Source organism: Erythrolamprus reginae, chromosome 1, assembly GCF_031021105.1.
Source record: "Erythrolamprus reginae isolate rEryReg1 chromosome 1, rEryReg1.hap1, whole genome shotgun sequence".
NCBI lineage: Eukaryota > Metazoa > Chordata > Lepidosauria > Squamata > Dipsadidae > Erythrolamprus > Erythrolamprus reginae.
This window is the reverse complement of record NC_091950.1, coordinates 324374497-324399322: the sequence shown is the minus strand read 5'-3', so window position 1 is coordinate 324399322 and position 24826 is coordinate 324374497. Positions and strand designations below refer to the sequence as shown.

The window sequence follows — 24826 nt, the reverse complement described above, 5'->3', positions numbered from 1 at the left end:
AAGGAGAGAGAGAGAGATAATGATATCATGACAGTCTTCGTGTTCAACAATCAATTGTCATTGTTCTAAAACCAGTACAAATGTACAGTTATTATTGCCAATAAAATAATTTAGGCTGTCATCCAAAATTCATTTACCAGTGAGTAAGTTCCAATGGACAGCCACACATTTTAAGCAATGAAATATTCATTTATATTAACTACAAGATTTGTCCTCATTGTAATTGCTGTGAGAATAGATTGGGTTTAAGACAGATGAATCCAACTTCTGGAGGAATATAGAATCATATATATATTACCCTATATTCCTTTATTTGATAATGCTATGCTTTCCTCATCGTTAGTATCTGCATCATTAAATCTTGTTTGAATTATGTCTTTCCTTCAAAATGCCCAAAAAACTGCTAAGACTGTCTTGGTTCCTTTTACCATTTCACAGAAATATGGGGATTTCATTCCTTGTTACTGATAGATTTTTTTAGTATCAAATAGAAAATAGGCTTTAATATTAATGCCCCAGGTCTGATCTTAAAAAAAATTAAATTAAATTAATATTTTATTATACTATTAATCCAATATTCCTATAAACCATTTTCCCCTTAGAATACATTAGCTGAAATCTTGAGAAGCATAGCTGGAGTGACCGGACTCCTAATCACTGTGTCGCTAATTCTGATAATGACCTCATCTACTGAAACCATCAGAAGATCCTTCTATGAGGTGTTCTGGTATACCCATCACCTATTCATTGTTTTCTTCGCTGGCCTGGTAGTTCATGGTATGGGGTAAGTGTGTGTGCATGAGAGAGAGAGAGAAGAGAAGGGAGAGAAAGAAAGAGAAACACAGCAAAATATTATTTTGATTGTCTAAATTACAAGGTGACTAATTGGGAGTTATAGACTACTTCTGAGATCAAACATCAACGTAAGCCAGGACAACCACCAATCAATCTCAGCTCTCTTTTCTTCTAAAACTAATCTATGTTGTTATTATTATATATGATGCCTGGTGTCAACTTTGATGTTCCAAGCCAGCATTAAGTAATATGGTGGCTGGACACCATCAAAACTGACACCAATCAGAGCATTTAAAAAATCTCAAAAAAGTAGTGCAAGATTGGAAGAAGTGGAGAGACCAGGTCCACAGAATTGCCAAGAATCGGACATGATTGAATGGATAACATCATCATTTCCATCATCATCATGGATGTCTACTATAGCACAATATAATATTACTGAAGGAAAAAAACACTATTAGAAAGGCTAGGACTTTTATAGAGGTCTGACTCAAATGTTCCTGATGTTTTAAATTATAGAAAGGTTTTTTTAACAAAACAAAAGTGACATTTTAATATAAAATACTATTTAATTGTGTTAATTTTTTTTCCCTAGTCATCTTATCCGTGGTCAAACCAATCAGAGTCTGCTGGTTCACAATGTGAGTTATTGTAAAGATCATTACTGGGAGTGGGAAAGATCAGCTCAGTGTCCTCTGCCCCAGTTTTCGGGTAACAGCCCTTCGGTAAGAATTGCAATTATATTGTGAATACTTCATCATTAATGCAGTTTACAGACTTGTAGAGATGCTCCTAATCAGGGATGGACTACTAGGGGTTCACAGGGGTTTGGGAGAACCTCTAGGTAAGATTCTTTGCACTTCAGAGAACCCCCAAATCCTACTCCTGGTTGGCCCCACCCACCCCTCCATGCCCCTCCCAGGAGTCCCTATGTGGCTCATTTTGGATGCAGGTAAATGCAGGGTGCATGCAGAGACTCAAGAGGGTAAAAAACAGGCCTACTGGGAGTTCAGGAAGGATGAGAATGGACACATTTCTGGCCTCCAGAGGGCCTTTGGAGCCTGGGGAAGCCATTTTCACCTTCCCAGAATCTGGTGAAAACCCAGAGGAGGGCAAAAAACACCGTCTCCAACATGGTGCAGGAGGCTGACTATGCCATGCCTACCATGGCCATCCATCCAGCAACCCGGCAGAGAACCCTTGCTAAAAAAAAATTAAGGCCACCCCTAACCATATGAAAAGGACTACATAACTGAGAGGTGTTACATGACTCTCCAAAGTATAGAATGATAGGATTGGAAGGGACCCTGCAGGTCTTCTTCTCAATGGCAAGGACAAAACATCTTTTCTCCTTCAGATCAGAACTATATGCAACTAGCACATATACACACATGACTGATACACACAAATCTCATTAGAACACTTGGAATTTAGAGCCACAGTGGCACAGTGGTTAGAGTGTAGTACTGCAGGCTACTTCTGCTGATCATCAGCTGCCACCAGTTTGGCAGATCAGATCTCACCAGGCTCAAGGGTGACTCAGCCTTCCATCCTTCCGAGGTGGGTAAAATGAGAACCCAGATTATTGGGGGCAATAAAGCACTGTGAAGCCCCCCGAGTTTTCGGAGAAGGGTAGCATACAAATCTAAATAATAATAATAATAATAATAATAATAATAATAATAATAAAAGCATAGACATGATGCTGTGGCACAGATGATCCACTGGAACTTGTGCCGGAACTAACATTTACCAGTGGCAAAGAACTGGTGGGATCATAAGCCCGAAAAAGTGGTCAAAAATGAGCAAGCAAAACTACTGTGGGACTTCCGACTTCAGACTGACTGAATTCTGAAACATAACACACCAGACATCCTGATTGTGGAGAAAAAGAAAGTATGGATCATTGACATCGCAATCCCAGAGGACAGCAGAATTGAGGAGAAGCAGCTAGAGAAATTAGTGAAATACGAAGATCTAAAAATCAAGCTGCAACGACTCTGACATAAGCCCGTGAAAGTGATCCCAGTGGTACTTGGCATGCTGGGCGCAGTGCCAAAGGATCTCAGCGGACATTTGAAAACCATTGGAATTGGAAAAATCTCCATCTGTCAATTGCAAAAGGCAGCTTTACTGGTATCGGCAAACATAATTCGCCTCTACATCACGCAGTCCTAGGTGCTTGGGAAGTGCCCGACTGGTGATGAAATACGAAATCCAGCATAGTGATCTCGTTTGCTGTGTTGTATTGACATAATAATAATAATAATAATAATAATAATAATAATAATAATAATAATAAATGCTATTGCTAAATGTTAACTTCATCTTCAAAAGGTTAGATTGCCCCAAATGAAAATCAAAGGGAGCCCCACGTAACCCAAAGAGAAACAGGATTATAATCCATATGGTGGTCCCACTTCCACGATTTTTAACTTGAGCAGGAAAAACAGCTGCAGAATTTGGTATTCAAGGACAGGTAGCAAAAAAATTAAATTTTGAATCCTAAAGATTATCTGCCAGCCTGATGTCTTTAAATAAGACATTGTGGCTCTGTCCTAGAAATTATTGCATTCATCTCCTGCTTGCAAATGTGATTCTGGCTGCATACTGTCTATATCTTCCAACCCTTTATATGAAAGTAATGAACTGTGACTCTCTTTTATCAATGCCCATTAGGATGATTTGATATATGAAACAGCTGGTAAACTTATCAAACACGGAAAGCATAATGCTGACACAAGCAGTCTGAATTGGCATTTAAATAGTTTTCATCGCCATCTGAGTCATTTTTTCCCCCAAAGAGGGATGTGTTGGAGTTAAGATAAAAAACTGAAAAGGTGCTTCAGTGTTAGTGACCATGTATGCTGGTTCTGCTAGAGCCTCCCAATAGAACTCATGCCTTCTCCTGGGCTTTCCCTGAAAAAAAATAAGTGAATTAAACCATCAACAGAATGCATTAAAGTGTCTCAGAAAAGATAGTAGTACAGTATACAGTTTGCCCCACTAGCTTGAAAAAAAGAGTGAGCTAGGATTTCTTTTAAATAGGAAAATGTATTACCCATCAGTTCTGCTGTTTTATAGAAAAGAATAAATGTATAGAATATAGAAAAAGAAAGGTAGCTTTTTCTCCTCCACTTTTAGTTACACTGCAGCTACTGAAATAATCAGATTAACTACAGCCTCCTGGGACCCTAAAGAATGTAATTACAATCATATCAGTGAAGGGCTACAAAGAATTTTACTACCACACAGTGGGTGTGGCTTATTTTGTGGGTGTTACTTGCTGGCCATGTGACCAGGTGGGAGTGGCTTGATGATCATGAGACAGTGAGGTTGGCTTAAAGGTCATGTGACTGGCTTAAAGGTAGCCAACTTGACATCCCTCACATCAAGGGTTTGGGTTAGGGTGCCTGGTCTCACCTCGCCTCAAAGAGATACAATTTCCCTATCTATTTTCTATTACTGAACATCCAAAATATACTATTTAATTCTATGTATATATGCCATATGTGTACATACATATTACACACAGGCACACAAAAATATACATTATCTACTATATAAACTGCATGTGTATGTACACAGATACACGGACACACAGCTCTTCTGAAATTATACACAATCAACCTCATTTACTGCGATAGGAAAAACGTACCCAGAGTCCAGATGGGAAAAAAGAAAAAAAAAACATTTTTTTTCTAGCAGTTCTGTGTACCTGACAGTACCCATGGGAGTCCATCACTGAATCAGACATTCCTTTAGTTTAATTGGACAACACAAATGGGAATGTATAAAGACACACATTAACAGTAAGACAGTAATACGATTTAAGTTTTACCAAATTACAATTGCCTGTTTCCATGTGAATAGGTAGCAAGAAATCTAATGTAAATATCTATACAGTGGTCCCTCGATTTTCGCGGGTTCGAACTTCACGAAACGTCTATACCACGGTTTTTCAAAAATATTAATTTAAAAATACTTTGCGGTGTTTTCCCCTATACCACGGTTTTTCCCGCCCGATGACATCATATGTCATTGCCAAACTTTCGTCTGCCTTTGAAAAACATTTTTTATAATAAACTTTAATAAATAAACATGGTGAGTAATAATCTAAATGGTTGCTAAGGGAATGGGAAATTGCAATTTAGGGGTTTAAAGTGTTAAGGGAAGGCTTGGGATACTGTTCATAGCCAAAAATAGTGTATTTACTTCCGCATCTCTACTTCGCAGAAATTCGACTTTCACGGGCGGTCTCGGAACACATCCCCCGCAAAAATCGAGGGAACACTGTATACTTAAAAGAACTTGTGTTCACTGCAATAAATTAGAAAATTCAGTGTCAGTAAAAGAATGGAATCAAATACAGTATGTCTTTATTTGGAATTGTAAGCTGTTGTTTCTTCACTGCCATGTAAAAGATAGATGAAAAAAGGGTTGTCCCATAGCAAACTTTTCTGCTAATGGTGTTAAATTTCATAGAGTAGTAAAGTTTGTCACTTCTACAGTCTTCATCGGAGTCTACCCAGGATCATTTACTGTCATTATCGATGACTTGCCACCCTTACAAAAGGCATATGTCCTAAATATAATGAATATATATTTTGAACATTCAACAGGGCATTAAAGGCTAATCATTTCCTACAAATAGACATATTAAAGATTGTGCTTTCCAGAGCAGCTCACTAAGGATCAAAAGAACCAATCTGAAAGACCATGGCTGAATGGTCAGAGAGGATATAAAATACTTTAAAATCCGTCACAATGATTTTACGTCTGAACACTATAAACAAAAGGGGGGGAAATGATCTTATTATTCCCCCTTTTCTTTATCAAGTCATTAGGACCAAAATTTGTCTTCTATCAGTGACATCTTCCAGCAGCGGACAATTTCTCCATCATGGTAGGACCAACAGTGATTGACAGTCTTCATATCTGTTGTGGTTAGTTCTGGCCCAGCTCCTGCCCCAAGGACTGTGGATGTGGGGGAGACATCCACATGCTGCAGGCTTGTTTTGCTCCCGGTGGAATCTGATGATGAAGGCTCCTCTGACCAAGAAGACATGAGTGACAGGGAGGAGGAGAGTGTGGCAGATAGCTCAGAAGGAAATCAATTATCTAGCTCCTCCTTGGATTCAGAACAAGAGTTAATGATACAGCCACGCATGCAGAGAGCGATGCATAGGCAGCAACAACTGAGAGATTATTATCAAAGAAAATGAGGCCACCTGTGGTTGGGTGGGGCTATGGTAATTAGTGAGACTGCTATAAATAGCAGCCTGTGGGTTTGGCCATTGTGGAGGATTATCTGATTGTTGTGTTTCCTGCCTGCTTTGCTGACTTTGACCTTTGGTGCTGATTTTTCCCCACTTTGAAACTAAACCAGGGCAAAGTGTGTTTCACTTTGTGAAAGAAGAAGGACTGTGAATTGCCTCACAGCTGCAAGCTAAGTATCACAGAACTGATAAGGGACTTGTACAAATTACCAGTTTGTTTGGAGACAAGTGCTCTTTGCTATACAAAAAGAGTGCTTCATTTATTTGCATTTCCGGTATAAAGAACATTGTTTCGAATTTTCAAACGTGTGTGTGTCTGAAATTTTATCTGTGCATTTTCGGGAGGATTCTACCAGAGAGCTCGACAGAACAGTATCTAGAAGAAATTCAAAAAGTAGCATCCTTCAGAATTCAAAGGAGCAGATGTGATTTTGCATCCTTCAGAGTCTGCCTTCCCTCAATAGAATGTGTTAGAAACCACATTCCAACAAACAGCAGGTGTGGTCAGAGTCACAAATTTGTGGAGCGGAATGTAAGCCATGACTCTGCAGCTTTGCTTAATTTTGCAGTGGGGAGAAGGATAGTTAAGTTTGGATTCCTCTACTTCTTTAAAAAAAAAATTATATGACTATACTGCTGGTTGCCAGCCAAAAAGATAGCAAGCTGGATGCCTGCCCAGTGATAAGCAAAGCTCAGGCAGAATTTTTTACCGATATCTTAAGATAGCAATTGTAAACATAATCAAAAGGCCTGGCATGGGTCAAGATCACAAATCCAGACAAATGACAAAAACCAAAGTGCAAAACACAAAAGTCCTTTTTCTCAAGAGGCAACTGGAGTTTCTGGGTTTTCTTTGACGACGTTTCACTTCTCATCCAAAAAGCTTCTTCAGCTCTGATTGGATGGTGGGATATGGAAGGATGTATATGCTATCTTTCTCCAATCTACAACAGAGTCTTTTCAACCCTTCCAAGAAGGCTCCACACCAATTTGCACCACTTAGGTGACTGATGACACAAATAAATCTCAGGTGACTTTACCAACCCACTAAAAGAATGCAAAGGGCCAGCTTTCTTCAAGGGGTATAAATTCTTCCCTGTCCCACCATCCAATAAGAGCTGAAGAATCTTTTTGGGTGAGAAGCGAAATGTCTTCAAAGAAATGTCAAAGTCCAGTTATCTCTTGGGGTAGGGAAGCATCATTTTCAGCCTTTTAACAAGCAAAATTAAAGGGTGAACCAGATTCACTTAAAAACCATGATTTTGGAGTTTCCTCACCAGGAGAGAGGCTAATAAATCAGCCACCCTGAGCCTCCACCTAGTACACAAAACTGTGGAAAGTTACTCAACATTGGCTCTTCCGCAGGATTATTTCTTGGCAGATCTCATCAATCTAGAGAGCCCTGCTCTTGGTTGTTGTTGAATCATCACAAATATCCACTTACCACTGGGTGGTTTCTGGAACTGGCTCAAGAGTGGAGTTGTGATGTTCATCGTTACTAGTGATCCCTAGATGCTTCTAACTCCACTTCCTACCCATACTCCACATGATGAGATATATTTAACTGGACCATTAGAACATGAGCATGATTTCAAACTAATGAAGGGTCCTACTCGGGGAACAGTCTGCAGATTATTATTATTATTATTATTATTATTATTATTATTATTATTATTATTATTATTTATTGGATTTGTATGCCGCCCCTCTCCGCAGACTCGGGGCGGCTAACAACAATGATAAAAAACAACATGTAACAATCCAATTTAATGAAACAACTAAAAACCCTGAAAGAACTGGAAATCTTCATTTGGATCATTTGCAAAGATTCTGCCCTCCTGCTTTTATGAGATTCATACTTAGAATCTGTGGTGCCACTTTAAATAGTCTAGTTAAGGAACAAGCAACTTACAGCACTCAAGATATCGCCAAACAATACCTCCCATAATTGCTCACTATTGGCCATGTTTCCAAGAACAGTTATCTTTTAGCAAGCACCTGGTGTTGTATCAACTTATCTCCCTTTTCTCAATCCAGAGAGCTCGCAAATCAATGAAGTCCATGTCTGTGCCCATTATGGCCAAGTGTCTGCTTTTCCCCAATTGATTCTGGTTCTTCCATGTATTACACTCACATACCCAGAGAGTAGAACCCTGGATTAGCAGAAATGAAGTCCACACTGTGGTTTACGCTACTTCTCTTGAGGGAAGTACACTTGAGTTGTATACAGGATTGTGCTTCCAGGTAGCTCACACAGCCTTGGCATGCCTATTGGATGGCCCCAATCTAGTGCCACTAATCTGGGTAAGAAAAAGTTAACAAACAATTACCGGTCAATGACTACTTCAGCTTCAACCGCAACAACACAAGAGCACACAACAGATTCAAACTTAATATGAACCGCTCCAAACTTGACTGTAAAAAATATGATTTCAACAATCGAGTTATCGAAGCGTGGAACTCATTACCAGACTCAATTGTGTCAACCCCTAACCCCCAACATTTCTCCCTTAGACTCTCCACGATTGACCTCTGCAGGTTCCTAAGAGGCCAGTAAGGGGCGTACATAAGTGCACTGGTGTGCCTTTCGTCCCCTGTCCAATTGTCTTTCCTTTCTCTCACTTATATATATTTTCTTTCTTTCATATATCCTCTCCTCTAAGTTCACTTTACCCTTATATATATTACTACATGTCTATTTTTCTTCCTATGTATTTGTGTATTGGACAAATAAATAAATAAAAAATAAAAATAAATTAGTGTGAAGCAGATTCAATTATATACAGTTTTCTGCATAATTTGTGTGGTGAAAACTCAAAATAGTTTGTGCTAGAGCAAAGTTACTTTAGGATGCCACTGTTCAATTTTCAGTATCGTTAATGAAAACGTTCATCGAAAATTATTATGAAGTAATTCTGTGACAATGCTATGGTTTGGAAAGCCAATATTAATATTAGGGAAAGAGAAATGAAAAATGCTGAAAAGGACACATGACTTTTTAGTAATATGTAACAGATGTAATCAATTTTATTTTATATAATTGTTTTTATTAATTAAACAAGTCCACTCTGTTAAATCTAGAGCTAGTAGCTTTCTATTAATTGAAATGGAATATTAAGGGATATTAATATTCTGTAATTTATTAATATTATTAATAAATATTAATACTAAAAATGTAGAAGTGAAAAGTAATCTCTTTTTTTTAATCTAAGTAGAAAAATCTGAATTTTGAAGGAACAGAAAAATGAGTAAATAATAGCAGTTTATAAATGATTAATCTAGTTTTGTTTCTTTTTTTGATACAGACCAGAATAATTCTGTTTAGGGTTCAGTTGTATTGTACAGTGTTATATTTCTTTCTGTTCATATGTATATTAAAAGTAAATTTAAATCTATTTTCTTTGGTGTAATTGGGTTGCAATTTGGAGAAATTAGATTTTCCATGTTCTTTGCAGTCTAAAAATGCCAGCCTAAGCTTTTTTTCTAAATATTAATAGGAAATGCTTAAAATGAATAGGCACGCTTGCACATCTAAAAAAAATCTTTTAAAAAATCCTGCACATTCTATTATATCTAATTATCTAAAGCTGTTGTACTTTGAACTGAACAGAGTTACCAGCTGATATATATAGGCAGCTAAGTAGCTTTGATCAATAGGATGATCAGTATATATAACCATGAAGCTGCCATATCTGGAGATCTAAGCAACTTAATGTCATAGATCAGCTGAGTATAATCACTGACAATAAAACAATCTAATCAATTAAATAAAAATAGATTATTTCCGCGTAACAGTACTTTCTTGGGTCAATTTCTGACTATTAATAAATTAAACTAGAAAACTGCTGATTTTTCAGAGAGAGAAAAAACAGTTTTCCTTCCAGTGGTTATTCCCACTTCAAAAATGTATGTGTGAGTTGAAGAGAACTCATGGAGAATATAGGTTTAAAATAACCAAACAAAAGGAGATATATTAGAATAGCTGTCAAGGCTCTTTGCTAAAGCAAAGCCAATGCTGACATCTGCTCTGCAAGTTTCCCCTTTAAATACTTTCCCCAACTCAGCATCCTAAGCAAAGAACTAATATGGACTGTCATGAACCAATGCTATATCAAGAACATTGTGCCAAAATAAAACAACACATGGGAACTGTTGTGGCCTGTTCGCATCCTGAGCAGCTAGCAATAGATCCAAAGGACCCAGAGGCAGTGATGGCGTGTTACAAGCGGCCTGTGTTCCTGGTATCTGAGCCTGAGAGTGAAGAGGACGTGGTGTCAGAGGCTGAAGATCAACCAGGGCCTTCTGCACCTCCTGAGATGCACATGAGTGACTCAGGAGAAGAGGAGAAGCTTCTTCTTGATGCTAGGGTTCACAGAGCTTCTAAGAGCAAGAGTGGCTACTCAGGAGGAGGCTTCCTCGTGAGTAGAACTGCAGGCTAATTGGTCACATCCTTAGGCTATTTAAGGCTCAGTCATGCGGTGCTTGGCACAGAGAACAACCCTGTTCTGTTTCAGAATCTTGCTTCGGCTGTTTGTCTTCAGCTTCTGATTTTAAAAGCAACATTCTTGCTTTCGCTAATTAGATCTGGGTTTTCTGCCAACTTCAGTAAGTCTTTGATAAAGATATCTGCTTGAGTCAAATAGATACTGTTGTTTTTGCCTATTACTGGGACTCTGACCAGCTGTTAAGAAGACATTAACAGCTCATTGAAAAACTTATTAGGATTTTGTGTGCCTTGAAAAAAACTCAAAACTGCTAAAACATTATTAGGAGTAAATACATTTAGTGTTCCAATCTGTTTGTGTACATCTTATTTTGGGGGGCTCACCGCTGAGGCAGAATAGGAATACAGTGATCCCTCGATTTTCGCGATCTCGATCTTCGTGAAACGCTACACCACGATTTTTCAGAAAATATTAATTAAAAAATACTCCACGTTTTTTTTGCTATACCACGGTTTTTCCCACCCGATGACGTCATACGTCATCACCAAGAGTCACTTCTCTGTCTCTTTCTCTTTCTTTCCTGTCATTCTCTGCTTCAATCATTTTCTCATTTCTCTTTTTTCTCCCCTTTTTTCTATCATTTCTCTCTCTCTTTCTTCCTCTCTCACGCTCTCTTCCTCCCTCTCTCATCTCTTTCTTTCCTTCTCTCTCTTTCCTTCTCTCTCCCCCCCTCCACTTGCCCACGAGAAGAAAAAAAGTAACCTCTGCCGGGCAGCTCCCCTTGTGCCCCCGCTTTGTGCCTGCCTCTTTTGGGGATTTTTTTTCTTTTCTTTTTTCGCCTTTGGTCTCCCATTAAGCCTGCCGCTTGGCCGCCGCCGAGGAGAAGCGCGGGGAGGGCGAGAGAGGGAGATCGTGGCATGCGAGGTCCCTGCAGAGCAGAGGGGGTGGCTGAGGCGGCAGAGGCGTAGCGGCGGCGGCGGCAGGCGAGCTTGGAGCCTTGCTTCGCCTCCTTCACTGTAATACAAACGAAGGGATCAGACGCAGCCTCGGCGAGCCGAAGGTTTCCGTGGCTCTGACCCAGAGCAGGAAGGGCTGGTGGGGGCGGCGAATCCACCTCCCCAGCCACCGGCTCCACCATCTGCGCATGCGTGGCCATTGAAGAAAAGGGCGCGCATGCGCAGATGGTGTTTTTACTTCCGCACCACTATATCGCGAAAAATCGATTATCGCGAGAGGTCTTGGAACGTAACCCTCGCGATACTCGAGGGATCACTGTATACCAGTTTTGTGCTGTGGAACCTTGTTTTCCTTGTGGTTTATTATCAAGTCAATGTAGTATGGTCCATTGAAACCCATAAATTGATGTGGCTTGTCTACAAGCAAACACTTTGCAGAAAGCTTTATCGCACCTGAAATTATCTATGCATGTCTTTGTTGGTGAGTTTGCAATTCCTATTGTAGAGTATATGTGTAAGCAAATTTTGACCAAAGGGCAGTATGCAGTCCTTGACTATACAAAATGTTATTTTAAAACCTTTGAGGAAATGCCCTGATTTTCTATTGTTTGTTTTCTAGCATGGGTTGTATTGTTCATTTCCTATTGCCATTAGCATCCTTGTCCTATCTGCCTCCTGATCCCTCATTCATCTGTGGATAAGATCCGAGTTTTAACTTAAAACAATAACAGTATTTTTTGCTTTGATTCAGAGGTAGAAATAAAGATAGCAATACAATAGAATAGAATAGAATTTTATTGGCCAAGTGTGATTGGACACACAAGGAATTTGTCTTGGTGCATATGCTCTCAGCGTACATAAAATTAAATATACATTTGTCAAGAATCATGTGGTACGACACTTAATGATTGTCATAGGGGTCAAATAAGCAATGAAGAAGCAATATTAATAAAAATCTTAGGATATAAGCAACAAGTTACAGTCCTACAGTCAACATGAGAGGAAATGGGTGATAGGAAGGATGAGAAAAACTAGTAGAATAGAAGTGCAAATTTAGTAGAAAGTCTGACAATGTTGAGGGAATTATTTGTTTAGTAGAGTGATGGCATTCGGAAAAAAACTGTTCTTGTGTCTAGTTGTCTTGGTGTGCAGCGCTCTGTAGCGACGTTTTGAGGGTAGGAGTTGAAACAGTTTGTGTCCAGGATGTGAAGGGTCAGTAAATATTTTCCCCGCCCTCTTTTTGACTCGTACAGTATACAGGTCCTCAATGGAAGGCAGGTTGGCAGCAATTGCTTTTTCTGCAGTTCTGATTGTCCTCTGAAGTCTGTGTCGGTCCTGTTGGGTTGCAGCACCAAACCAGACAGTTATAGAGGTGCAGATGACAGACTCAATGATAATGTTTAGACTTATATACTACTTCATAGTGCTCTACAGTCTTCTTTACAGAGTCAACATAATGCCCCCCATAGTCTGGGTCCTTATTTTACCAACCTTGGAAGGAAGGAAAGCCGAGTCAACCTTAAGCCAGTGAGACTCGAACTGCCGAACTGTTGGCAGTTGGCAGGCAGTAGAATTAGCCTACAATACTGCATTTTAACCACCGCGCCTCTCACTGCCCTTAAGGATAAAACGTGACAAACAAGAAAAGTGGTTATGTGAACAGATATATCTGCATGTGTGGGATACCAGTCTGGTAATGTATTAAAGCAGGGGTAGGCAAAGGTGGCTCTTCTATGACATGTGGACTTCAACTCCCAGAATTCTTGAGATAATATGATTGGCTCAGGAATTCTGGGAGTTGAAGTCCACAAGTCATAGAAGAGAGAATTTTGCCTATCCCTGTATTAAAACTTTAAAAGGTAGCCTATCAATGTACACTTGGTATCCTGACCTCCTTACCTTCATGGAGATGCATATAGTTTTACATTGATCTCCCCTTAGATCAGTGTTTGTCAAACTTGGCAACTTTAAGATGTGTGGACTGGTTGGGAAATTCTGGGAGTAGGTCTACTTCCAGAAGTTGCCCAAGTTTGAGAAACACTGCAATAGATAAAGTAAATATAGTTTGGAATATATCTGTTAATGTTTACCCTTGAAATTATAAAATTACCTTTTTAACCACAACATTGTTATTATATGATTCCCAACAGGCTTGGAAGTGGGTCTTGGGCCCTGTGATATTAAACATCTGTGAAAGAATGATTAGATTATGGAGATTTCAGCAAGATGTTGTCATTACAAAGGTAATGCTATATTTTGTTATACATAAAAACATAGAAACATAGAAGATTGGTGGCAGAAAAAGACCTCATGGTCCATCTAGTCTGCCCTTATTTTATTTATTTATTTTTATTATTTAGATTTGTATGCCGCCCCTCTCCGAAGACTTATACTATTTCCTGTATTTTATCTTATCTATGCAGCCAAGCAAGTAGGATGCTTGGCTGCATAGCTAGAGGTATAACAAGCAGGAAGATGGAGATTGTGATCCCCTTATATAGAGCGCTGGTGAGACCACATTTGGAGTACTGTGTTCAGTTCTGGAGACCTCACCTACAAAAAGATATTGACAAAATTGAACGGGTCCAAAGACGGGCTACAAGAATGATGGAAGGTCTTAAGCATAAAACGTATCAGGAAAGACTTAATGAACTCAATCTGTATAGTCTGGAGGACAGAAGGAAAAGGGGGGACATGATCGAAACATTTAAATATGTTAAAGGGTTAAATAAGGTTCAGGAGGGAAGTGTTTTTAATAGGAAAGTGAACACAAGAACAAGGGAACACAATCTGAAGTTAGTTAGGGGAATGATCAAATGCAACATGAGATAATATTATTTTACTGAAAGAGTAGTAGATCCTTGGAACAAACTTCCAGCAGATGTGGTTGGTAAATCCACAGTAACTGAATTTAAACATGCCTGGGATAAACATATATCCATTGTAAGATAAAATACAGGAAATAGTATAAGGGCAGACTAGATGGACCATGAGGTCTTTTTCTGCCGTCAGTCTTCTATGTTTCTATGTTTCTATATGGATATATGTTTATCCCAGGCATGTTTAAATTCAGTTACTGTGGATTTACCAACCAAGATTTTTGGGGTTTTTTTATTCTATATCCCATTCACCTATTTATGTTATACTATATTCGTGAATATTTTGTTATTCCCGTCATCATATTATTCTTATTATTGACTGTAAAGAACTATGGACCCTGAAATATGATACAGCTAGATGTTACACATTTAAAATCAAATAAATCCTGTTACTTTGCAAAATTCAATTTACTCATATTCATAACTGACTAGAATTAACTCTCGCAACTCATAATAACAAGGATTATTCCCAAGAACTGAATATGTGTGTGCAGACACAGGGATCAGTCATCTTCCCTCATTAAAGAGGTTAAAACATTGACAAAAAATATTTTATTTCAAATGAATTGTTCTGTTCTTATAATCATGCTTGTTAGTCATTAATAATTTTCTGCCCATTGATAGATGTCAACAACTAAATAATGAAGGGCTATGCCTTATATAAACACGTATATTAATATTAGGATTAGCAATAGTGAGCTGATTAGAAGTTAGAAAATAGGTAGAAATAAGAAATAGGGACCTAACCAGCCGCTTGGATTCATACAGCAGAAGGCGGTGTTTTAATATTTAATTTAAATATGTTGGTTGTTATTTTGCTTAGGTGGTGTCTCATGCCTCTGGGGTCTTAGAGCTTCAATTGAAGAAGCGTGGCTTTAAAATGGAGCCTGGGCAGTACATCTTCCTCCAGTGCCCTGCAATCTCCCAGTTGGAGTGGCATCCTTTCACCCTCACTTCAGCTCCTGAAGACGACTTCTTTAGTGTGCACATACGATCTGTTGGGAACTGGACGGAAGCCATTTTCAAGGCCTTTGGAGCTCGTGAAAAAACATATCAGGAACCCTGGAAACTGCCAAGGTCTGGAAATACTTGCAATGTAACTGGTTTGGCTGCTCATTTTTGATTATTTGAAGAGGCCAAGTTCATATCCTAACTGCAAATGCAACCAAACCTACTGTCTTACTAGTAAGAAAAATAGATAATAGATTATTGAAATGCTAGTACTTAAAAAAGATTTCACATGTAATTTTTCTTGAATCTGGTTCAGCCCAAAGTAAGCATCTTGAAGTATCCCATTTTTCAAGGGGAAGCTATAAGAATTTGTTAATGGCTGCATGCCCAACGTCTCCTTGTGGACCAGATTTTATTAAGTGCACTGATGTGCCTATTGTCCCCTGTCCAATCTTCTTTCCTTATCTCATATATCATACATTTTCTCTCCTTTCCTCCTTCTTCTCTTCTTTCTTACTTATCATTATATATATTACTTAATGTCTATTCTCTTTCATATGTATTGTATATTGGACAAAGAATAAATTAAAAAAAATACCTCATTTTCTTATTAAATCAGGCACTTCCACAACCTTCTAAAAGAAATAGGAAATATGTCTGGTTAAAAAAAAAAGCCATCAGTCCCAGAAACCACAAATATTCTAAGATTTACTCCAAAGCTTATTGTTACATTGAGTGGGGAGGGGGAGGTTTTATCTGAAAATAATATTTATCCCAATAAATTAAAATCATACTGTTCTGCTTTGTCTATTATTCTATGGCAATAGAATTTCTAATTTTGCAGCAGCACCATTTCTCTTTCCTAACTGTTATGAACTTGTACCCACAATTTAGAGAGAATTTGAGGGGAGAGGGAAGAATGTTGTGGAATTCAGATAAATAAATCTCCTTTGGAACCTGAAGCAGCATTATCTGGCAATGTATAAGATGCCTGTTTTCATTCAATAGCTTTTAGCTTATATGAAAGGGTTGCCTATTTGCAACCCTTTCATATAAGTCCAAGCCAATTTATGCCTTTTTCAAAGCTTGGGTGAGAAGTGTTGTAGAGATGCCTGACTAAATTCATAGAGAAACACAAGACAGGTTAGCTAGTATTACCGTAATTGATGAATCTGCCTTTTAATCCCAGATTTGCTTTAGGTAGGAGCCGAAGGAATTAAGTCTAAATCCGGTTAATTCATGTCACATCAGTGATATTATTTTTAATCTATTGAATTAGGGATCCAGCCTCCAAAATATAGGAAGTCTCATCTAAAGACTGTCTTGTTTAGAGATGGTTTACAATTGCAGTAGTGATGAAAAAGTAACTTTATGATCTTCGCAGGTCAGTAGAGCAAAGGAAAGATGTAGTAAGATCTTAAGCATAGTCACAGTTGCATTTAGCAGCCTCTATGCTTAACAATTTAGTTGCTAGCACCATGGGTGGCTGCTAAACAAGGACTAACTATATCTTACGAAAAGCAATATACAGTATTTCACAGAAGTGAGTAAACCCTCTCACATTTTGTAAATATTTAAGTATATATTTTCATGTGTCAACACTGAAGAAATGACACTTGGCTACAATATAAAGTAGTGAGTATACAGCTTGTATAACAGTGTAAATGTGCTGTCCCCTCAAAATAATGCAACACACAGCCATTAATATCTAAACTGCTGGCAAAAAAACTGAGTACACCCCTAAGTGATAAGTCCACTTATCTTCGGAAGTTGTGGGAGCTTCATCACTTGGACTGCTATTGTGTAGGGTCTCCTGCTTGAGCAAGGAGTTGGACTAGATAACCTACAAGTCCTTTCTAAATTTGTTAATCTGTAGCCTGTCACTTTTTTCAGTACCATTGTAACTTTAAACAATTATTAAAACAATGGATGTAAGCCAACCATTTGTAGTCTATCTGTAGTTAAATACCAATACAAAGGAAATGTTGAAAGTTACTTTTTTGTAAGTATTATTTGGGATGTCATTGTAGACTTGCTGTGGATGGGCCCTTGGGAGCTGCAGTCACTGATGTATTTCAATATCCGATTAGTGTGTGCATTGCGGCAGGAATAGGAGTCACTCCTTTTGCTTCCATTCTGAAATCTATTTGGTATAAGAATTGTAATCAAAATGCACAACTCAGAGTGGAAAAGGTAAGTCATATTGTGTTTATGTATTTCATCTATCTTATTTCATCACTTTTTGCAAGTGAGCTAATTTAGTCAAAAGCTTGCTCCACTAACCTTACCTAGTGACACATCCTGTTAAAGTTGAGCTTAACTACTGGTCACTAGTATTTAAGTTGAGCTTAACTACATCAACATGACTCACTGCTTATTAACAACAGTACAGAAATTATCCGCCCGTACTATTTTTTAGTGAGTGATTATTTTGATTTCTTAGTGGGATTATCTGATAGTATCTTATCCAAATTCTAACCAGACATTACATTGGTTTCTTTTTCTTTTTTTAGATCAACTAGATTTTGTTATTCTTGTTCAGCTATTTGCTAACATTTGGGATCATAACATCCTGGAGCTAGTAAAAGAAGTAGATTTATTTCAGTGTTGCCTTTGCAAGCCCTATCTATTGCAACTAATTTGTATCCTTTTTCGCCAAGATTTCCATGAATTGTGCTGAGTCCCCAAATACCATATTGTCAGGTTTATTTTTTTTAATATATTTTTATTGATTTTCTTAAAATAGACAGACACACATACAAACATTGAACACAAAATGGGGATACATTTTCCCCGCTTATCTTGAAAGTATAAGTTCAAATACAGAAAAAGAATACATAATTGGATATATATTGAATGTTAAAAAATTTACTAAATTTGAGTTAAGGTTTTTCACATTGTTACTAATATATATATAAAACCAAAATTCTTACTATATTACTTGTATATAAACTAATTCTTATATATAAACTAATTCTACCTTAGTCATTAAACAATAAATTTAAACTAATATTAGTATTATTATTACCCAAGTAAAAACAAGTACAACAAGTTAACTAAAAATAGATTGTATATCTTATTTTTTCTTATCTATCCATTTATAAACATTGTTCCATGCTTCATAAAACTTAGTATCTTCTTGATCATTTAAACGTCTTGTCATCATATCCATTTCCGCGCAATCTAATAATTTTACTATAACTTCTTCTTCTTTGGGGATTTCCTCCCCCTTCCAATTTTGCGCATATGTAATTCTAGCCGCAGTTAATATGTGTATAATTAAATATAAAATTTCTTTCTTATAAGTCTGATTGGTAATTCCTAATAAATAGAATTCTGGGGTATTTTCTATGTCCTGCTTTACTATTGCTTTTATTATTTTCTCTATCATCTTCCAATATATTTTAGCTTTACCACAAGTCCACCATTGATGGTAGTAGGTTCCTATTTCTTTCTTACATTTCCAACACAATGGAGAGGTTTTAGGAAACATTTTTGCTATCCTATTTGGAGGAAGGTGCCACCTATAGAACATTTTAATTTGATTTTCTTTTAATGATACTGATTTGGTCATTTTCCAATTATTAATCCAAACTTTCTCCCATGTATCGATATCTATTTCCTTATCGATGTTTCTGCACCATCTTATCATATTGTCTTTTAGGGTCAATTCTATATTTTTGTGTGCAATGAGAAATTTATATATTTTCCCTATTGTCTTTGTTTGGTTAAGAGTAATTAAATTGCTTAACAAATTTTTACTTTTATTAAAAATATAGAGTGTTTTATCCTTCTGGTATCTGGATCGAATCTGAGCATAGTGCCACCAATCTATTATTATCCCTTCCTCTTGTAATTTAATCCTAGATTTTAATTTCATTTGGTCATTTAATAAATCTTTATATCTTATAATTTTTTTTTAATCTTTTATAGACTTTGGGTGTATTATTGCTTCTAAGGGGGCAAGCCATTCTGGAATATTTAAAAAGTGATTTTTCATTATATCTTTCCAAACTTCTAATAAATATTTCCTTAATGTATGTCTTTTAAAATATGAGTGATTTTTCTCCTTGTCATACCATATAAAGGCATGCCATCCAAGCATGAGATCGTACCCTTCTAAGTTTAATATTCTTTTGTTTTCTAAAGTTATCCAATCTTTAATCCATGTTAAGGCAGCCACCTGGTAATATAATTTCCAATTTGGAAGACCAAATCCTCCTCTTGCTTTAATATCTTCTAAACAATTTATTTTTATTCTTGCTTTTTTCCCTTGCCATAAAATTTTTTTAACTATATTTGTTAAAGTTTTGAAAAAAATACCCCCTGGATTTATTGGGATTACCTGGAAAAGAAATAAAGTTTTAGGTAGAATATTCATCTTAATTGTTGCCACTCTTCCTAAAAAAAATATTTTCAGATTATTCCAAATTTCTAAGTCTTTTTTAATTTCTGTTAGTAGTTTTATATAGTTATCATTTTTTAAAGTTATTGTTTTAGCTGTTAAACATATTCCTAAATATTTTACTTTTTTAACAATCTTTATTCCAGAAACATGACAGAAGATAGAAAAATATATTCTCCATTGACATTGGGAATAATTATTTCAATTGTGTGTACTGTACTGTTATAAACATCAAATTTAGCTTTTGTCCTTGCTCCATCCTTTAGTATACAGTATTTGTCTACTTTGATAACTGTGGTCCTTGATCAGAGTCAGATTTAGACTAAAAATAGTAAATAAGATCCAGGGAAGTCCTAAGTGTATGTGTGTGTATTATATGTATTGATCTAGGTTTGTATGTATGTGTGTGTGTGCATTATGGACATGTACACTTTTGAGAACAGGCAACAGTGCCCACAGTAAAAATGACAATAAAGGTTATCTATCTGAGGAACATGGTGGCTCAGTATCTAAGATGCTGAGCTTGTCAATCAGAAAGATTGACAGTTCGAATTCCTAGTGCCACGTAACGGAGTGTACTCCTGTTACGTGTTTCAGCTTCTGCCAACCTAGTAGTTCGAAAGCAGATAAAAATGCAAGTAGAAAATTAGGGACCACCTTGGTTAGGAAGGTAACAGGGGTCTGTGCACCTTCAGCATTTAGTCATGCTGGCCACATGACCATGGAGACAACTTCAGACAGCCTTGGCTCTTCAGCTTTTAACAACTAACAGATATGTGCAAGAGGAACCTTTACTTTTGTCTGTCTGTTTGTCTGTCTGTCTGTCTGTCTATTACCTATCTATCTGATAGCTTGAAAAGACCCACTATCTTTCTTCAACATCAGTATGAGATGGGGTAGAAATATTCAACCTTACAGGACTGTAAGAGTTACTATTGAGTCAGTTTCATCTAAAGATTAAAGGTAGTGGGCTAGAAAGTGGGAGATTGAGTGCCTTATCTTATATTTAAAGCCATCAGGTGACTTTGTGCTAGTCATTATTTTTCAGATTGAGAAATAAAGCCAGTGAAGGGCTACCAAACGTTTTACTACCACACTGTGGGGGTGACTTATGCAGGACGTCCTGCATTTTCTTTCAACATCTTTCAGTGCAAATTGGGTGCTCTGGAGTGGAGCTCCATTTTTGCTACCCTCCCACCCCACCCTGGCAGTAGCCTACCCCTGAATAAAGCAATGGTAAGCAAGAGAAATATTGCCAAGAAAATTGTATGAATTTATCCAGCCAATCACCAGGAATCATGATTGATTCATATCATTGTCTTCATCCTGAAATCATAGATGAAATGGGCTCTGCATAATCTAAAAATATATTTCTTATCTGTATATGATATGCCCAAGACTTGGTAAACACTTCTGCCTAGTCTACATCCCCTGATACTGTCAAATTACTAATAGCCATTTAAGATCAACTCTTAAGAGCATCCTTAAGCATGATATTCAAGATATCAATTGAAAACATACATGAATGACTGCTGGAGTACATTATTAAACAATAGAGCTCTGCACTGTCAGGGCTGGCTAGAAAATCAAGTATAAATTTTAAACCTGAGCACAGTAGCAGGCTATAAGATTAGCCACTTATCTCCAAATAAATAATTTAAGACCCATATAGGATGCCCAGTGAAAGCTTGCACTTGGTTGAATTGTTTTACTTTCCCTTGACAGGTTTATTTCTATTGGATTTGCCGAGATCCATCTGCCTTTGAGTGGTTTGCTGATCTCCTGTGCTTGCTGGAAGCACAAATGGCTAAGAAAGGGAAAGCCTATTTTCTGAGCTATCACATATTTCTTACCGACTGGGATGAAAGTCAGGTATAAATGAAATCTTCTGGGACGGAGTTACTGCATCTTATTTTTCCTAGGACTGCAGCCTAAGGAACTGTAATCAAATGAAGGCTTAATCGCATCAAGCAATGGCTTTCTTAAAATGAATCATACTTACATTTGTCTTTTGAAAGACTCTGTTCCCAGTGCAGTGTCACAGAGTCCCGGCTATGCCAAAGCAAATGTCAAAAGCTGGGTTTAATGCCAAAGTTCTCAGAAACTGTGGGAGTAGCCAGATCTGTGATTGCTCTCCAAAGCCCTTTCCTTCCCATCTCATCTATCATTCTCCTTTCCCTTCCTCTCTATCCTGAGGCTCAGCTAGCTACCAATTCTCTCAATCTGCTGATATCACTGAACTTTTCTTTATGGGGCTAGAGTACCGATGTCACGGCTTGTACTTCAGTTCCTACATGCTATTTTGGGGGATTGATGGATGAGACTATATATGAAATAAATGTCAACCCTGTTGCTGGAGAAAAAAAGAAAAAGATTGAAGCTGCCTTTAAAGAAATCTAAGCATGGGTTTGGACAGATTCACATCAGATGCTGGTTCCATCAGTCAGTGGCACTTCATTGACTGGAGAACCTCTGGGCCTTCATACTTAATTATCATAATATTGGATGGTGTTTTAACATTTACATGGATTAAGCTGTGTCTCTAACAAAAAAGGATGGAAGCAGACATTTCTGCTCTTTCTTTGCTCTGAGAGCCTCCCATTCAAAGAATCCTCCAACAGTTGGAAGATCCTACTGATTGGCTGGAAGATGAGAGATGGAAAACAGAATCACTGAAAGTTAACAAAATGAACCCAAACTTCAGAGATTCTTCCTCCCTATCATCTTTCTGTATATTTCAATTGGTTCTTCTGTTCTCTGAACAATCTTTGGAGATCTTGAAAGCAAATCTAGACAGGAATTAAAGGTGCTTTTTCAGGGGGCAACTAGACTTTCTTGTTTTTTCTCTTGAAGATGTTTTGCTTCTCATCCAAGAAGCATCTTCAGCTCTGAAAGGATCATGGAGAATGGAAGGATGTCCACTGTTTGTTTGTTTGTTTGTTTGTTTGTTTGTTTGTTTGTTTGTTTATTGGATTTCTATGCTGCCCCTCTCTGAGGACTTGGGACAGCTTACAACATATTAAAAAAACAGTAGGTTACAATAAAATTAAATCCAATTAAATTAAAATTACATAACTATCTAAAATCCCTAGATATATTAAAATCGATTACACCCATTCATACAGAAACCATACAATCATTCGTTGGCCAGGGGCTAAAGTCTAATTGGCCCAAGCCCGGCGACATAAATGATTCTTAAGACTCTTACGAGAGGTGAGGAAGGGGAACAGTACAAATCTCCGGGGGGATTCCAGAGGGGCCCCCACAGAGAAGGCTCTTCCCCTAGGTCCAAGCAAACAACTCTGTGGGACCTAACCGGTCGCTGGGATTCATGCGGCAGGAGGCCGTCCCACATAATCGGAGGTCCGTTTCTCCTGTCAGAGATGAAGAAGCTTCTTGAATGAGAATTGAAATGTCTTCAAATCCAAAAACAAGAAAGTCCAGTTGCCTCCTGAAAAAGCACTTTTGGGACAAGCATCATCTGGATAATTGAGAATCTCTACAGAAGAATTGAAAAGTGGGAAATACATGATATTTCCCCATCACATCTATATATTCATTTGTCCAGTAATAATATTCTCTTTCTTCTTAATTCTGAAATAATGACTTTTTGATCCACTGCAATATAGGCTACGCACATTGCCTTGCATTACGAGAAAAAGGTGGATGTAATTACTGGCTTGAGACAGAAAACTTTCTATGGGAGACCAAACTGGGATACTGAATTCAAACAAATAGCAGAAAATCATCCTGGGTAAGGCATGTTAGCAACTACTGATGATATCACCATGCTGTGTTTTTCCCAGTGTACAAAGCTAGGAAGGAAACTTTTTTGATATATTTAAGTTGGATATTTATACTAAAAGCATGTTTATGTGTTATAATGCTTTCAAGGAAGAATTCTGGGGTAGGCAATGCCATTAAATCTAATTTTTGGACATGAAAATCTAATGTTTAGAAGTATTTCAGCTTCTTGGCATTTATCCAGCTATAATTGAAAGCCCCAATCCAATTATTGTACAACACAAAGGACAAAGTAACATTAATTTTCATTGAAAATGGTTATTAAAAATATAAACAGTGAGGTCTTTTTTCTTAGAATGTCAAAGATGTGTTTGTTCCCAATCTCATTGGCTCTGGATGTTATTAGTTCATCTCAGCTTAAAGGGTCTAAGTTGAATACCAGAGGATTGGGAGAGGTGTTGGTTTTGGGGGATAGAAAGTCTTAGAAATGCTTCTTTGTTCCCAGAGTGTCCCGAAGCAATCACTACAATTGTTAACTTCAGAAAAGAGGAAGAAAAATAGTTCTGATTACTTATCAGACCCCAATATTTAATTATTTGTTGATCAGAAACTAAAATCAATGCCATGGAAAGGAAGAAAGAATCAAACTATTATTAAGATACGCAAACAAAGAAATCAATTAGAGCAAACCCAGTCTGATTGTAAACCCCATTAATTTCAGCAAACCATATTATCTAATTTATTTATTTATTATTTTATTTATTTATTGGATTTGTATGCCGCCCCTCCCCACAGACTCGGGGCGGCTAACAACAGTATAATATCTGTAACTAGGCTTGCAGATTCTTTAAAATGGTATATAGGCTCAAGCTCAAGCCAGACAATACTGAGTGGCTGTGGGCATTTCCTCCTAAGGACAATTCGACCATTGTCCTGGAGGGAGAAACTCTAAACCCACTCAGATAGGGTCCATGACTTGGGTGTTCTCCTGGATCCACAGCTGAACCTTGAACACCTTTGCCCAGGTTTGCCTGGTGTACCAGTTGCGGCCTTATTTGGACCAGGAGGCACAGTCGCTCAGGCCCTCATCACCTCCCATCTTGATTATTGCAATGTGCTCTACAGGGGGCTACCCTTGAAGAGTGTTTGGAAACTCCAAATTGTCCAGAATGCAGCCGCATGAGTTGTCATGGGTGCCTCCCCTCCAGTACACCCATATAATATCTACACTCTGTGAGCTACACTGGCTTCCTATTAGTCTCTGTGCACAATTCAAGATGTTGGTTATTACTCATAAAGCCCTATATGGCGTAGGGCCAGACTATTTATGGGACATCTCTTGCCACATATCTCCCAGAGAAACGTAGAAGCA

General features: G+C 37.6%; 1 protein-coding gene across 1 annotated transcript in view; it reads left to right on the top strand.

Moving 5' to 3' along the window:
• The window catches only part of NOX3 (NADPH oxidase 3), a 37242-nt gene that overhangs the window by 10564 nt on the left and 1852 nt on the right, over nucleotides 1-24826 (top strand). The window contains exons 6-12 of the mRNA XM_070740135.1: nucleotides 603-784; nucleotides 1391-1520; nucleotides 13626-13718; nucleotides 15178-15431; nucleotides 17336-17498; nucleotides 21436-21582; nucleotides 23340-23464. Of these exons, the coding sequence (XP_070596236.1) occupies nucleotides 603-784; nucleotides 1391-1520; nucleotides 13626-13718; nucleotides 15178-15431; nucleotides 17336-17498; nucleotides 21436-21582; nucleotides 23340-23464 (1094 nt within the window). The remainder of the gene's footprint in view (nucleotides 1-602; nucleotides 785-1390; nucleotides 1521-13625; nucleotides 13719-15177; nucleotides 15432-17335; nucleotides 17499-21435; nucleotides 21583-23339; nucleotides 23465-24826) is intronic.